Consider the following 12,909-nt stretch of genomic DNA (forward strand, 5'->3'; position numbering starts at 1 on the left):
ATACAGCAAATGCTCTGTGCCACCTGGCTATAAGGCACTAAGTATCATTAGAGGCATGATGCTACATGCCTTTGCTTGGTGCTGCACAAAGATGTCAAAGGGTTTATCCTTTAGCTTTGCACTTGCTAAGAAGGCTATTCAGGAAACATGCTGCATCAAGAATGATAAGACTTTACAAATCGATTCCTCTTTTTGGCCAAAATTCAAGCAACTCAGAAATGAAGGGGCTGCGAAATCTCCTGTCCATCTCAGGTACTCATCTGGCCCCCGGTGCTGTAATATCTGATTGCCTCCAAAGCTTTATCTTGTGGGACTATTATCCCCAATGTACCGATGGAGAACTGAGGCACAGAGACAAAGTGTCCAAGACCTGGCTGTGGTGGAGCAGAGCTTTGAACCAGGGTTTTCCAAGTCTTGGGCTACTGCCCTAACTACTGCACCACCCTTTCGCTTCCTAAGCTACTTAGTATTCGCATTGCTGAGCACCAGCCTCCTGGATATCGGTGTCCTACAGCTGGGGGATACGGCAGATTCTGGGAAAAACCCCTTGTAAATGGATCGGGATTCCTGCTTTGAAAATGAAAGTCTTGGTTTCTCCTTGCTTTTATGTTGCAACAAAAGCCTATTGCCCTATAACCATGTTCTACTTCATGGACATAATCTCTCATTCAGAAATGAATCTTCTAGACACACTGGGACAGGATGGGGAAATGGATGCATTTACACTGAAACACAGAATTCTTTCCTCCAGAAAGCTGGCTGATGGAGGGCCCTTTAATTCTGCAGAAACCCTTCCATTCTTTATCATTTACCTTGTATAAAATCATGCCCATACCTGGTAATCAAAAGTACATTGCAGCACACCCTCCTCTTTGGGGGTCCTTAGGTCTTCCAAGCTTTTGGCTTGGCTGAGAGGTTGAGGCTGTTTTTCCACCTCTAAATTAGTGAAAATGTCCTCCAGGAGGTTAACTTCTGTGACCTTGTCTGGCGTAGAAGGGCCTGGGGGCAGAGCCTCCTCTGCTTCTTCTGGACTGAGAACCTCTTCTCCATCAGCACTATCAGACTCTTTCAGGGCCCGGTATGGCTGAGGCCTAAGAGACAAAAATGCTTTATCATCTCATATCTAGAATGATTTTCTTTCAAATCTTTTTTGAAGGGTGCAACATTTCAAACTAGGGAGTGAATCCCCAAGGGTGATCTCAGCATGGATACAATACACCTGTCATGTGACCCTTACGGTACCTCCTGTAGGGGCTGGCTTGAGCCCATTGCATTAGGTTGAATTCTGAACATTTTAGACTTATTTCCCTTTTGTTGCACTTTGAAACTAACATACTCCTGGGCCTAATTTAGGAGCCACGTGGGTTTAAGATGGCATGTTTTCAACAGCAAGATTTTCTTCTAGGTATCATTACTACTTAGATTATCAATACTTTAGAACATCCATATGCATTTACTTTCACTACAGATGATGTTAGTTGACTTTTTGCATTTCCGTTGGGATGATGAAAACAGTTTAAATCCAAATTGTGTTAACTGATCTTTCAATAAAACACTTCAATAAACATACTTCTGTGAGCAGCAGTAAGGAAAGAATGGTTATTCCATCGCCTTCTCTTTTCTTGACAATCCTCCCAATACATCAAGAAAAGGTGGTTATGATTATTTAGCAGCTTTATAAACCATAAAGTAGAATTAAGGGGAATGAAGGGGATATAGAGAAGTTCAGTTTTAAGAGGACATTTACTGCCCCATTAACAATTATTTTAATTTCACTATCTTACAAATAGCTAATGAATTTTTAAAGTACAAGCTCACTTTTCACAATCTGTGCTGTTTACTTTTTACATTTCACTCAGCTAGGACAAATGAAACATACAAGTCAGGGACACGTAATGGTTCTCAAAACTCTAGCACAATGCTGCAATGTTTGCTGGGGAATGTTTGGTTGGTTTTTTAAAATCTTTTCCCACTGGAGTTTAGAAATATCACAGTCCAATTTCTCTACTTATATGTTTATGAAAATTATATTTTTGGAGGCAAATTACTTTTGACAGAATCCCATTAACAGAGGGAGTGTGTACATACAGTGAGCAGAGGTGGAAAGAAAAGAGACCACTTTTAAGACTGGAGGATTTTAAATGGAGGGAGACGGGTATTGAAAAGGAGAGATGAAAAGAAAGCAGTGATGATGCAGTTGAAAACTCACTGAGCAGAGCTGTATTTGAACATGAATTATCTGACACTAGCTCTCCACTCTGACTGGCTGTGAGCCGGCCCACATGTAGAATATTGTAACGAGGCCCAGTTGTTTTATGCAGGAAGTTGGATATTCCCAACAAAAAAGCGCAGCTGCAAATACTCCTGTGTTTTGCACACAGTTACATTCTCTAAATTCTAGCTCACTCAGCACTGAATGTAATTCATGGGATTTTCCTGCAGTAATTGGGAGTACTGTGTATAGTTGCAATGATTATACTGGTGTCATCTTATCAAGAGACACTGCAGTCCATGATGGGGAAATCTATTTTACATTTACAGCCAACCCCTGGGTTACTAGAATACACTTCTCACATGTACTGCAGAAAAAAATGTCTTGAACACCATTAGATTTGCATATCAGTTCTGCGTACGGGAGAACAGCAGCATAATGTGCATCCAATTAATAATGAGACCTGACATGCATTTCTGTGGTGACTGGCACTTGATTAGCAGCCAGTCTCTCAGTGGCATTTAAACAAGGCTTTGGATTAAGAGAAAATATTTGGGAGTGTGCGTAACGTAATGTGGAAGAATCCTTCTCTTTCTTTCCATATTTTTTATATAATGCACATTTATGAGCCAAGTGTAGCTTGCTTCATTCACCATTACACAAACACTGGCATTCAACCATCAGTGCAGCCGTGAAAAGATGCACAAGACAGAGGCACCCAGTAGTGCATATCTCTTGCTAGTGACTTCTCCTACAGCATAAAACTATTTCATAAGGGGCAATAAAGAATGAATTAATACCACATCTTGTGAAATGCAAGTTCAGGTTTGCATGAAGAGGAGTTGGAGCAACCAGGTAGGATTTATGAGGGTGGAAATGCAGCACAGTGTCGGTTACAACGACTCAGGTCCTGATCCAAAAGAGAGAGAGGTCCACTGACTTCTGTAGGCTTTGGATCAGGCCCTTAGTGAAGGCATGTGAAAGCACCATCTTTATAGATGTGATCAGAATTTCCATCTTTAATCTCACACACAACTTGCTCATAACTCCTTAAATCAGATCTTATTGGAAAAATACTGCAGGGTGGGGTCCTTTGTGAATTAAATACATAAGTACAAGTGCAAGATCTTCCTTTCTGTCCTCAGATGGCCAACCCATGGCAGGTCTTAAGTGTCCTCCTGCCTTCTCTGTCATTATGGGGTAATCTTACCCACTATTAGAGGTCTCTGAACCACCCTCCAATCCTCAAAGAGTCAGCTACCCTGGCTGCCGTTATGTTCCTCCCAACCCATTGTGGTGCTAATTGGCCATCTGAAAGCAGGCTAAAATTGTCAGTCATATTCTTGTTACTCCAAGTTTTGAATACTTCCTCACGTGTTTTATGCAGGAATCAGGTGACCTTTGAGAGCACACTATCTCCTGGACACCACCATGTTAGCCCCTTCCCACAGGCTAGTCACACACAGCTGCAGTTAGTCACAGACAGCTGGGTTTGGAGAAGCACTCAGATCTGACTGCACGTCAATCTCAGTGGTGGAAACTGCTTGAGACCAGGCGCTGTCTAGATTTCAGGCACTTCCTGCTCTTGGAGCAGTCATCAACAGTCCAAGAACAGGCTCCCTCCCAATATTTCAACACCTCATCCTCAGGCTTTGGGCACAACCAAAAGTGCATGGAGTTGCAAGAATTAACAGTATTTTGTAGGAATTAACTTTTTCTTTGTTTCGGGGGGGGCAGGGGGACCTCAATGAAGGTTCAGGTTTGGTCTGACTGGCCCATTAGGATCAATCCCTTGGATCAAGGCCCTCCCGTGAGGTATGTTCAGCTCGCCAATGACAAACAGAGGTGTGTATTACAGGGCAGTCTGCACTTCACCCATGTAAGCTTTTTTCTGCATGACTATTCCAATTTTGAAGACATGGGAATATTTTGTATAGGTCTGTTTCATTCTATTCTGTGCACCAAATTCATGGAAACTGACAGACATGCAAATTTTCAAAAGTGGGTGCTTTTGAATGATTTCAAAATCCTATGGCTGACCACCTAATCAATACACAGGTGCCTCAAACAGGCATTTATAATCCAAAATGTTGATATGGACCTCTAAATTCAGGATTTAGCCATCCCCTGTAGGAGTCTTTGTTTGAAAATTTGGCTCAAAAGTATTAGAGAGGTTTGGGAATGAACTCAGCAGTTACTATTTACAGATAAATAAGTACACATGTGGTATAACTAACACACACACACACACACACTAAATAAAACTGCACATTGATTTATGAAACCCAAAGCACCGTAGCTGTTACCATCATGAAGAATGATTTCTGGGACTGTATTTGAAAATGGAATTTATAAAGAGTTAAAGTCAAAAGTTCTTGCTCTGAAGTACTTTACATTAAGTTAATAAAATGGGCGTTCAATGACAGGCACAGACAATAAGCAATATCAACTAACTACTTGTGTTATTTCCTGTGTAATTTTGGGTCACACATTGCACACTGAGAAGCCTTGGAAATCCTCTGGCTTTGGGAGGAACCTGAGGGGAACTCCTCCATGAGCCACTGAGGACCTGGTATGGGATGGAACAGAGATGCTGGGAATAAGAGGGTGGAATTGGAGGAAGCTGACGACTGCACTGAAGCAGAAGAAGCTCACATGACAACTCACAACATACAAGTAGCCCTGGATGCAGAAGAATGGCAGAAGGGCAAAGGTTTGAGCAGGAAAAAAGGAGGGGAAAGCAACACACTGGAAGGAAGAGATAAATGGAGGGTCACCTCCCACACAACCCAAGTCACCAATAACATGATAAGTTTTGCGTCCACATTGTGGGCACCAAACAGCACAGTGCTTCATGCAGGACACATGCTCTTGCATGCCTCACAGAATCAGAACAGTCAAGCAGGAGAAATATTAATACAATCAAGTGCTATAAAAAGATTTTAAAGCTCTTTTAAAAATCCAAGCATAGAAGCAGGCAGCCTTGACTGGTGCAGAAATGGCTGTTCAAAGCCTGAATTAATGCAATGAAAGAATAAAGACTAGACCATTCAAAAGGAGCTGAGAAGAAAAAGTTTTCAGAGAAGGCAGAGACAGGATCCTCTTCCTGCTGAAATTCATCACCAGAAGAGTCCTCAGAGAGGAAGACTGTATAGTGTCGCATGGGCTTTACAAGGCTGAAGGAAACAGGAAGAGAAAAGGAAGTTATCAAGTTGTCACATTCAAAGTTGCAGAAGGGAGAGAAAACCGAGCAATTCAGGTTCTAAATAATTTCTGAACTCAATTGCCTGCTCCAGGGTCTGAGTACAAGATGACTCAATGGAGTAAGTGTACAGCTTTACTTTGCAGGCTGAAAATACTGTTTTTCTAAAACATCCGGTACTGCTGCCTCTTGGGAAAAGGTGCTGGGACCTGCAGACCCATCACCACTGTAATAGGAGCTAGGATGGAAACCAGCCTTCCCACCACAATTCCCATCCAACAATCTGACTTCCTTCCAAATTATTCCTTTGAGCTGTTCTCAGCTTCACTGTACAATCTAATGACACACAGGTTGAGATATCAAGCAGGATAAGCAGAAGAGTGCTGCTGAAGTGGGCAAAGAGGAACAAATATCCACAAAATGTGTGACAAATCTCCTTGTCCCAAAGCCACACAACTAACGGTACCATGCTGTGCTGCACTACTTACCTACACAATGCTCTCTCCAGAAATGCTGCCTGCTAATGTCTTAATATTTGTCTTAAAATTGCTCACATTTGAGGTATTGTTGCTACGAGGTGCTGCAGTAGAGAAGGGGTGTACGTACTATACACATACTGTATAGTACATGTATACATGAAATATTACCCTCTCCCCCATTAGTTATATACTGTAATACAGACACAGCCTTTCTGCTGGAGATGGTGGCTGAAAATTTTTGCCAGTAAGATTTTAGAGTCTTTATCTGTGATACATTGTTTAAACATTTATTTTTTTATAAAAATATATGTCTTGTCCAGCTGATCCTATGAGCTGTGCCTACATATAAACATACATTACGTCTATGTCTCTCTGTGTTTGTAGATTAACGATAGGCGCACACACACACACACACACACACACACACACACACACACACACACACACACACACACACACACAATATAATGAACAATACACAGATCAGAACCCCAGGTCTGATCCTTTGCCCACTGAAGTCAATGACAAAGTTCCATAATGAAGAAAACATCATAATTCTGTGTGCATATGTACAGCTGGCTATCTGTATAGTACGGAGAAGACATGGTGGGAAAGAGAAAGCATAAAACTGAGAATGGGACACAGAATAAGTATTTCAAGGGTGCTGATTTTGTGGATACTTTTCCATTAATAACTGTAGCTGTCAACTGCTTTTTTATTTTGTTTTGTTTAACCTTAAAGCAGCTAGATTATTCTTTTCAGTGTAAAGCAGAAATGATTTACTGAATTTGCTCCAGGGCAAATGGAAGAGGATACTACTGCTTTAAACCTCAGCTGAAAAGTGGAGAAGATGGCAGAGAGTGCCCATGTCAGAAACATACTGGATGCAAAGGAGAAAAGAGCAATGAGAATTTATGCATATAGTACAGCATAAATCTGCCATTCCTCTCTGTAACGCTAAGCCACACTTATTAAACATAAGCATTTAAGAACTCTTGGAAATATTTTAAAGCATTTTAAAGAACTAAGAAGTCCCAAATAGAAACTTTAAAAAAAAGATTCAATTTTAAAATATTAACCAGAGAGCTCTGCATTTTAATCTGATGAGCTTTATTTTACAGCATTGTGCTCCGGTCTGCTTTTCATTCCCAGACGACTTAAACAATGATGGGGGGGGGGGGGAGAGGGGAAGGAAGGGAAGATAAATCATACAGGATTATGAAAGCCTGTGTCATTTTCAGCCATCCCCATGAGGTCTCTGCCCAACCACATTCATTTTATCTGCTGCACACAGCTGAGTAAGATCCCAGCTATCTCCGTGAATAGCGATACGCTGTCAGGAGCACAAAGCCACATCGAAAATCAAAAGACGAGGACCTGATCCTGCTACCACTGAAGTCAACAGCAGAACTCCTATTACTTCAGTGGGCCCAGTACGTACAGTGAGGAGCAGGTTCTTATCTCGTAGATGATGGAACCACGTTTGCACATTAAATTACAGCAGTTTATATTATGGGCTAATATGCTGAAATCAGAACAGGACCCAAATAATGGTGAGAGAGAAAACCTTGACGACCTTATGGTTCAGGCATATTAAAGCCTCGTGGCTCCTGTGTTCAAGATCAGTCTTCAGTGTTTTCTTAGTTCTGTTGTCCTGCCTACTATTGTGAAAGACGGGCTGAAAGAGCATGTCGAGGGCTGTGGGCAACAACCCAAGAGGGTTTGAGATGCCCACTGTGATTTTTGTGATAAACATTTACTCACAATTAGGCCAGAGTAACTGGGGCTAGGGTGGGCACAGCTGATCAGATTATACTGTAGTCTGTTGTTCCTCTCCCCTCATGCTGTCACAGACATCCCAGGGGAAGCCAAATGCTGGCGCTGAAGTAAGCTACATTTGCTACAAAATGTTTGAAACAAACTCCTCCAGGCACTAGTTTTATATCTATATCCAAGAACATTTCAATTCATGTTAGTAAAGGGGCTAACAAAGACTTTTATAGTCAAAAACATTTTTAAAAATGCTTCATCCTTTCTTGACTTATGTATAAATGCTCCTTTTCTCTTTCATACATGGGAATTACCACTTGACAGTATCCCAGAAAAACCTACTAGAGTTTCACAGAAATCAGAAGAAACTTGGAATTTCCACAGCTTTTTGGTGAGGAATTCAACCGTTTGGTTATGTGCAGTTAGAGTCCGGAGGTTGTGAATCTCAGATAAGTCAGTTAATTTCCTTTCCAAAGTGTTACTAATGATCTCCTTTGCTTTGCTAGGGTCTCTTTAAATTTAAGTATTTTTTTTAAATGTGGAATTAATCCACCATGAAGGAATATCTAATTTGAAAGAGGTAGTTCAAAAGACAGATGGGTGGATCAGCTAATAAACTGCATTTCAATAGAGATCAATATAAATAAGATGGACGCTATAATGATAGTTAATAGCCCCTCCCCTCTTTTTTTTTTGCTGCAAGGCACCTTGCATGACAAAGTGGGATTTCATAATAAAAACTTATTTAAATTCAGCTGCTGCTGTAGTTCCATAAAAGATTTTTGTCAAAGACAAGGCACAAACAATCTAAAATGTCCAAGTTTAAATTTTTTATTAGCTTGAGGCAGTAGAATCCAAAAAAAGAGTGCCTATTCCCTCATTAACCCAATTCAGCGAGGATCCTGCAGTCTACCACCCACTACTTGCTAGGATTTCATACACAAAGGGCTGTCTCTGAAAAGGCAGGTCACAGCAAGCCCAGCTACAAGGCAGGCAATGCTGTAGTCTTAGAGGGAAAAAAGGATCCTGTCCGTCACAGCGACAACCCTCATCATCTCCACATGACTGCACCAGCTCCTGCCTACCTAATCTCTTAGCTGAGTTACCATGCAGATGACTTGCTGATCTCTTTCTAATGTTTAGTTTAACATGTCTTCAGTTAGCACTAGCATATGACAGTACTGACAGCCGTGGCTGTTCCTTTTAAAATATCATGTCAGAAACACAGTGCAATAAAGCCAGGGATGCGCTCCATGGCTCTGCGTACCATTATGATAGTATGGATTTATTTTTTAATGAGGAAGATCTGCATCTTGGGAGCTTTTTTCATGTGTCAGGATGCATGGACAAATCAGCAGCACATCACACCGACCAAAAATGAAATGCTGACAAATGTAGATATTTCAAATTTAATTGACACCTAAATGTACTTAAAGATAAAAATATAGAAAATCACTGAGCACTGGGGTTTGGGAATTAATGAAGGGAATTCTATAATCATTTAAAAGGTTATTTCATTTACAGAGAGGGAACTTTAATTTATATATTAAAGTAGATACTTTTTTTTCTTCTGATTACACAGATCATACTGTACAGGTGCAGCGTGGACCCACTTGTATTGTTTTTTCCATGCACCGGGTATCCCAAGTTTCACATATTTCTTGATTCCTGGAATAGCTGTGCAACTGCTCGAGGGAATTAAGGGTTTTGGTCCCTCTTAGGTGTAGTAAATATGAAGGGAATAAGGGGTTTGGATGTGTGGAGTACTTGTTACCAATATGAAATGGAGACCAGAGGAAATGCCTATTTTTTCTCATTAAGAACAAAGCACAAATCCAGCACCTGTAATACTTTCCTGTAGAGTTCGAAAAATCATTAAGCCTGGGTATGCACTACCAAAAAAATTCCAGTATTTGCTTGATTTTTTTTTTTTTGTAATTAGCTTCTGCCATCTTTGCATGAGTTTACTGGTGGGAATGTTCCCAGGAGCATCGAACATTAAGTGAATAGGCACATTTTTAATTGACAAAAATTAGAATTCACACTAGAAATCTGATTCTAAGAGTTACACTCATCCAATCAGGTAATGAAAACAATACCATGTGACCTGCATGTCCAATGACAGCTGACAAATTGAATTTTGTATATTTTTAGTGAGCTGCTCACAATCAATCTACAGAACATGATATATTAAAAGTTGCCAAGTAATTTCTAATTGGGATAAGCTGAAGAAAGTTATGACCTGCTCTAACAATTAACAGGCAAGAGTCTAATAAATTATTAGTTTAACATTATTTGCTTATCTCAAACAATACTAGCCTGCACAGAACGCACTTCCACTGCAGATATCAGATCTCGTTACAAAGGCTGGTTGGATGTTAGGTAGATTCTTCCTAATTTACAGATGGAGGAACTGAAGCCCAGAATTTCAGTTACTTGCCCAGTGTCACAGAGGAAGTTGGTGGCAGATTCAGGAATTGGAGCCAATCTTACTCTGAATTCTAGACCATGCTGCCTCACTAACCAACAGGATGTAAAGGGACCTTTGGAAGACTATGCTTTCATATTGGAGTTTTGGATGAGAAGGGCCCTTGGTGGCATCTACATCCTCCCATACTGCTATCAAACCCATATGGCCTACCTTCTCATTGCTACCACTCCTCTCTGGACTTCTAAACAAGACTGGCATCATGAAAAAAAACCATACAATGAACATACCAGTGACTTCTATAATTCTATACAAGACAGAGGAAAAATGCCAGTAGGTAAGTTTTAAGGATGTTTTAGTTTTAAGTTTAAAGATGCTGGGTTTGGGCAGGAACCTGAGACAGCCATTTTGGAGTACCAGAGAAAGCCATCTCTTCTCACAGGTGATTCCATGTCATAATATAAGTGCCATGGTCTTGAAACCATCTTTGCTCTACAGGAGTCAACTCAGAATTTGGACAGGAAAATATAAAATATAGAATACCATCAAGTTTTGTTTTTAAGATTACACATATTCCACCAAATACTGAGGCTTGCTGTGCATGCACACGGGAAAGCTGTGCATGAAATTTCATGCTCTAGAGGATGTGAACAAAAAAGGACTAAGATTTTGGCTCTGGGTGCCCAATTCCCATTAATTTTGATGTGAGTTGGGTGTCAAAATCCCACAGGTGGCATTTGAAATCTTAGCCTAAATGTGCATCTGGGCTCAATGTGCCATTTTCTCTTCCTCCAATTTGCTTTAAAAAAAATAAAATAAAAAAAAAAAAGCACTTGCTCTTTTGATCACGAGCTCCTTCCTACTTTTTTTCAAATACCTTTGCAGATTCATCGTGTTGGGCAACCAACCTCAGAATTCACAGTTTCATTGATGAGCCAATACTCACTTGTGTGAAGCAAACAGCTTTGTCCTACACTCCTTTTCCTACTTATAAACATCTGTGCATCAGGGGAACAACTAATGTTACAATGTGTCACTTAGGAGTCAGGCATGGTTTTTCCTTGGACAGCGCGCTTGATGGAACATTCGAAAGTATTTCTCAAGCACAGTAGCATTAAGGGCAGAATTAGAATGACCTGGCATAATGACAGCACAGTTAACCCATGATTAACCTTGGCAGAACGGCACCACCTCCACAAAAGCGAGTCTCTGCGTCAGCACAGACAGGGAACACACATTCCCCAGATCTAAAACTCTAACAACTATAGCAAGTTATGAAAAAGGATGACTGTGCTCCAGTCACGCTTTCTCCTGATTTACTAGTCCCATGATTGGATTTGGTTTTCAAGGCATCACCTTCTTTGTGTCTAGCTTCCTCCCTGACAGTCTTTCCCCCTGAAGATGAAGAGGGAAGCATGTAGCAGATCTTTCTGCAATATTCTGCAGTGATTTTATTTATTCATTTTTGACCCAGCTGCATTTGCTCAGTTAGGAAGCAGGCTGGCTTAACAACCTCCCCAGTAGATGTTCTTGCTTACAATGGTGCTGTGCGAAACCTCTGTACCACACACAGTAGTTTCCAGGTGGCAGAGGCTCTAGGAAGCTGGCCACAGCAAGTGAAATGCAATGTGCTTGATAAGCTACCACCATTTAGCTGAGCCATCATGCTGATTTCATGCTAACTTCAGTGTAACGAGCCCACTATCACACAGCAGCCAATTTTCATTCACAGAATACATGGGAAAGTCATTAGTACTTCTATAGTGACTACTGCATAATTTCTGGAAAGTCATAATGAACGGCTGCTGTTGCAGTGATGTTGGTTTAGCCTGCCCAAGAGCCTTTCGACTTGCTGTTAATTGGGAGCTTAACCCTCTGGTTTTCCATTTTAATTTCTACCCACTCTGAGTGCCTGGGAAGCCAGCTAGTCAATATTTAACGTGAAGAAACCAGAACCTAGAGCTCTCCCTGGAAGCCCATTGTGTGCTTAACAGGCAATCTGGATAGGTTAGTGGGATGCAAAAGAGGTCTCACACACAATAAAAATGGCCTATCAGAGCCATAACTATTAGCATCAGCGCTCCACGCTGTAGGGTCAGAGATAGAGATAACCAGGATAGAATCAGGTTTTTAAAGCATAAACATGAATTTTAACAGCTGCATCCCCCAATTATTTCTATGAAAATCTAGGTTTGTGTTTAGAGTGCGTCATGGATTATTTGTCTGAGCCCAGGATAATAACCCAAAACTTCCTGGGTTCTTAAATACCTAGGGCTAGTGGTATCTGATCCTGGCTCTGCCTCTCTGCTGATTCACTGTATGGCCCTTCGACAAGTTGCTTATGGCCTCATTGTCCGAGGCGCTGAGCAATCAGTGCAAGCTCAGGGTGCTCGGCTCTTCTGAAAATTAGCTCAGTAACCTCTCTGCATGAATCTCCCTATTTGTAGGAGATATACCAATCTCCTAGAACTGGAAGGGACCTTGAAAGGTCATCAAGTCCAGCCCCCTGCCTTCACTAGCAGGACCAATTTTTGCCCCAGATCCCTAAGTGGCCCCCTCAAGGATTGAACTCACAACCCTGGGTTTAGCAGGCCAATGCTCAAACCACTGAGCTATCCCTCCTCCCACTGCGCCTATGTGGTGGGGGACTGTGAGGAATGTTTGCAAATCACTCTGAAGATGAAAAGTCCTGTATAAGGATCAAGTGTTTTATGTTTCTTTACTGGGGCTAAGGGAAACTCAGATGGGCCAGATTCTGCTTTTTATTCCAGCTACAGAGCTTTCCTTTTGGATTAGCAAATCAAGCATGATAGTGCTT

At 41.2% G+C, this 12,909-nt stretch overlaps 1 protein-coding gene across 7 annotated transcripts in view; it reads right to left on the bottom strand.

The window, feature by feature from the left end:
* Positions 1 to 12,909, bottom strand: part of DENND1A (DENN domain containing 1A) — a 363,162-nt gene that overhangs the window by 13,899 nt on the left and 336,354 nt on the right. For 5 of the 7 annotated variants that reach the window (XM_044992536.1, XM_044992539.1, XM_044992537.1 and 2 more), the window contains one exon: positions 836 to 1,091. The exons of 1 other annotated variant lie outside the window; for it this stretch is intronic. In XM_044992536.1, the coding sequence (XP_044848471.1) occupies positions 836 to 1,091 (256 nt within the window). The remainder of the gene's footprint in view (positions 1 to 835; positions 1,092 to 12,909) is intronic. One more of the 7 variants, XM_044992538.1, reaches the window with a different exon arrangement.

Source organism: Mauremys mutica, chromosome 18 (assembly GCF_020497125.1).
Source record: "Mauremys mutica isolate MM-2020 ecotype Southern chromosome 18, ASM2049712v1, whole genome shotgun sequence".
Taxonomy (NCBI): Eukaryota; Metazoa; Chordata; order Testudines; family Geoemydidae; genus Mauremys; species Mauremys mutica.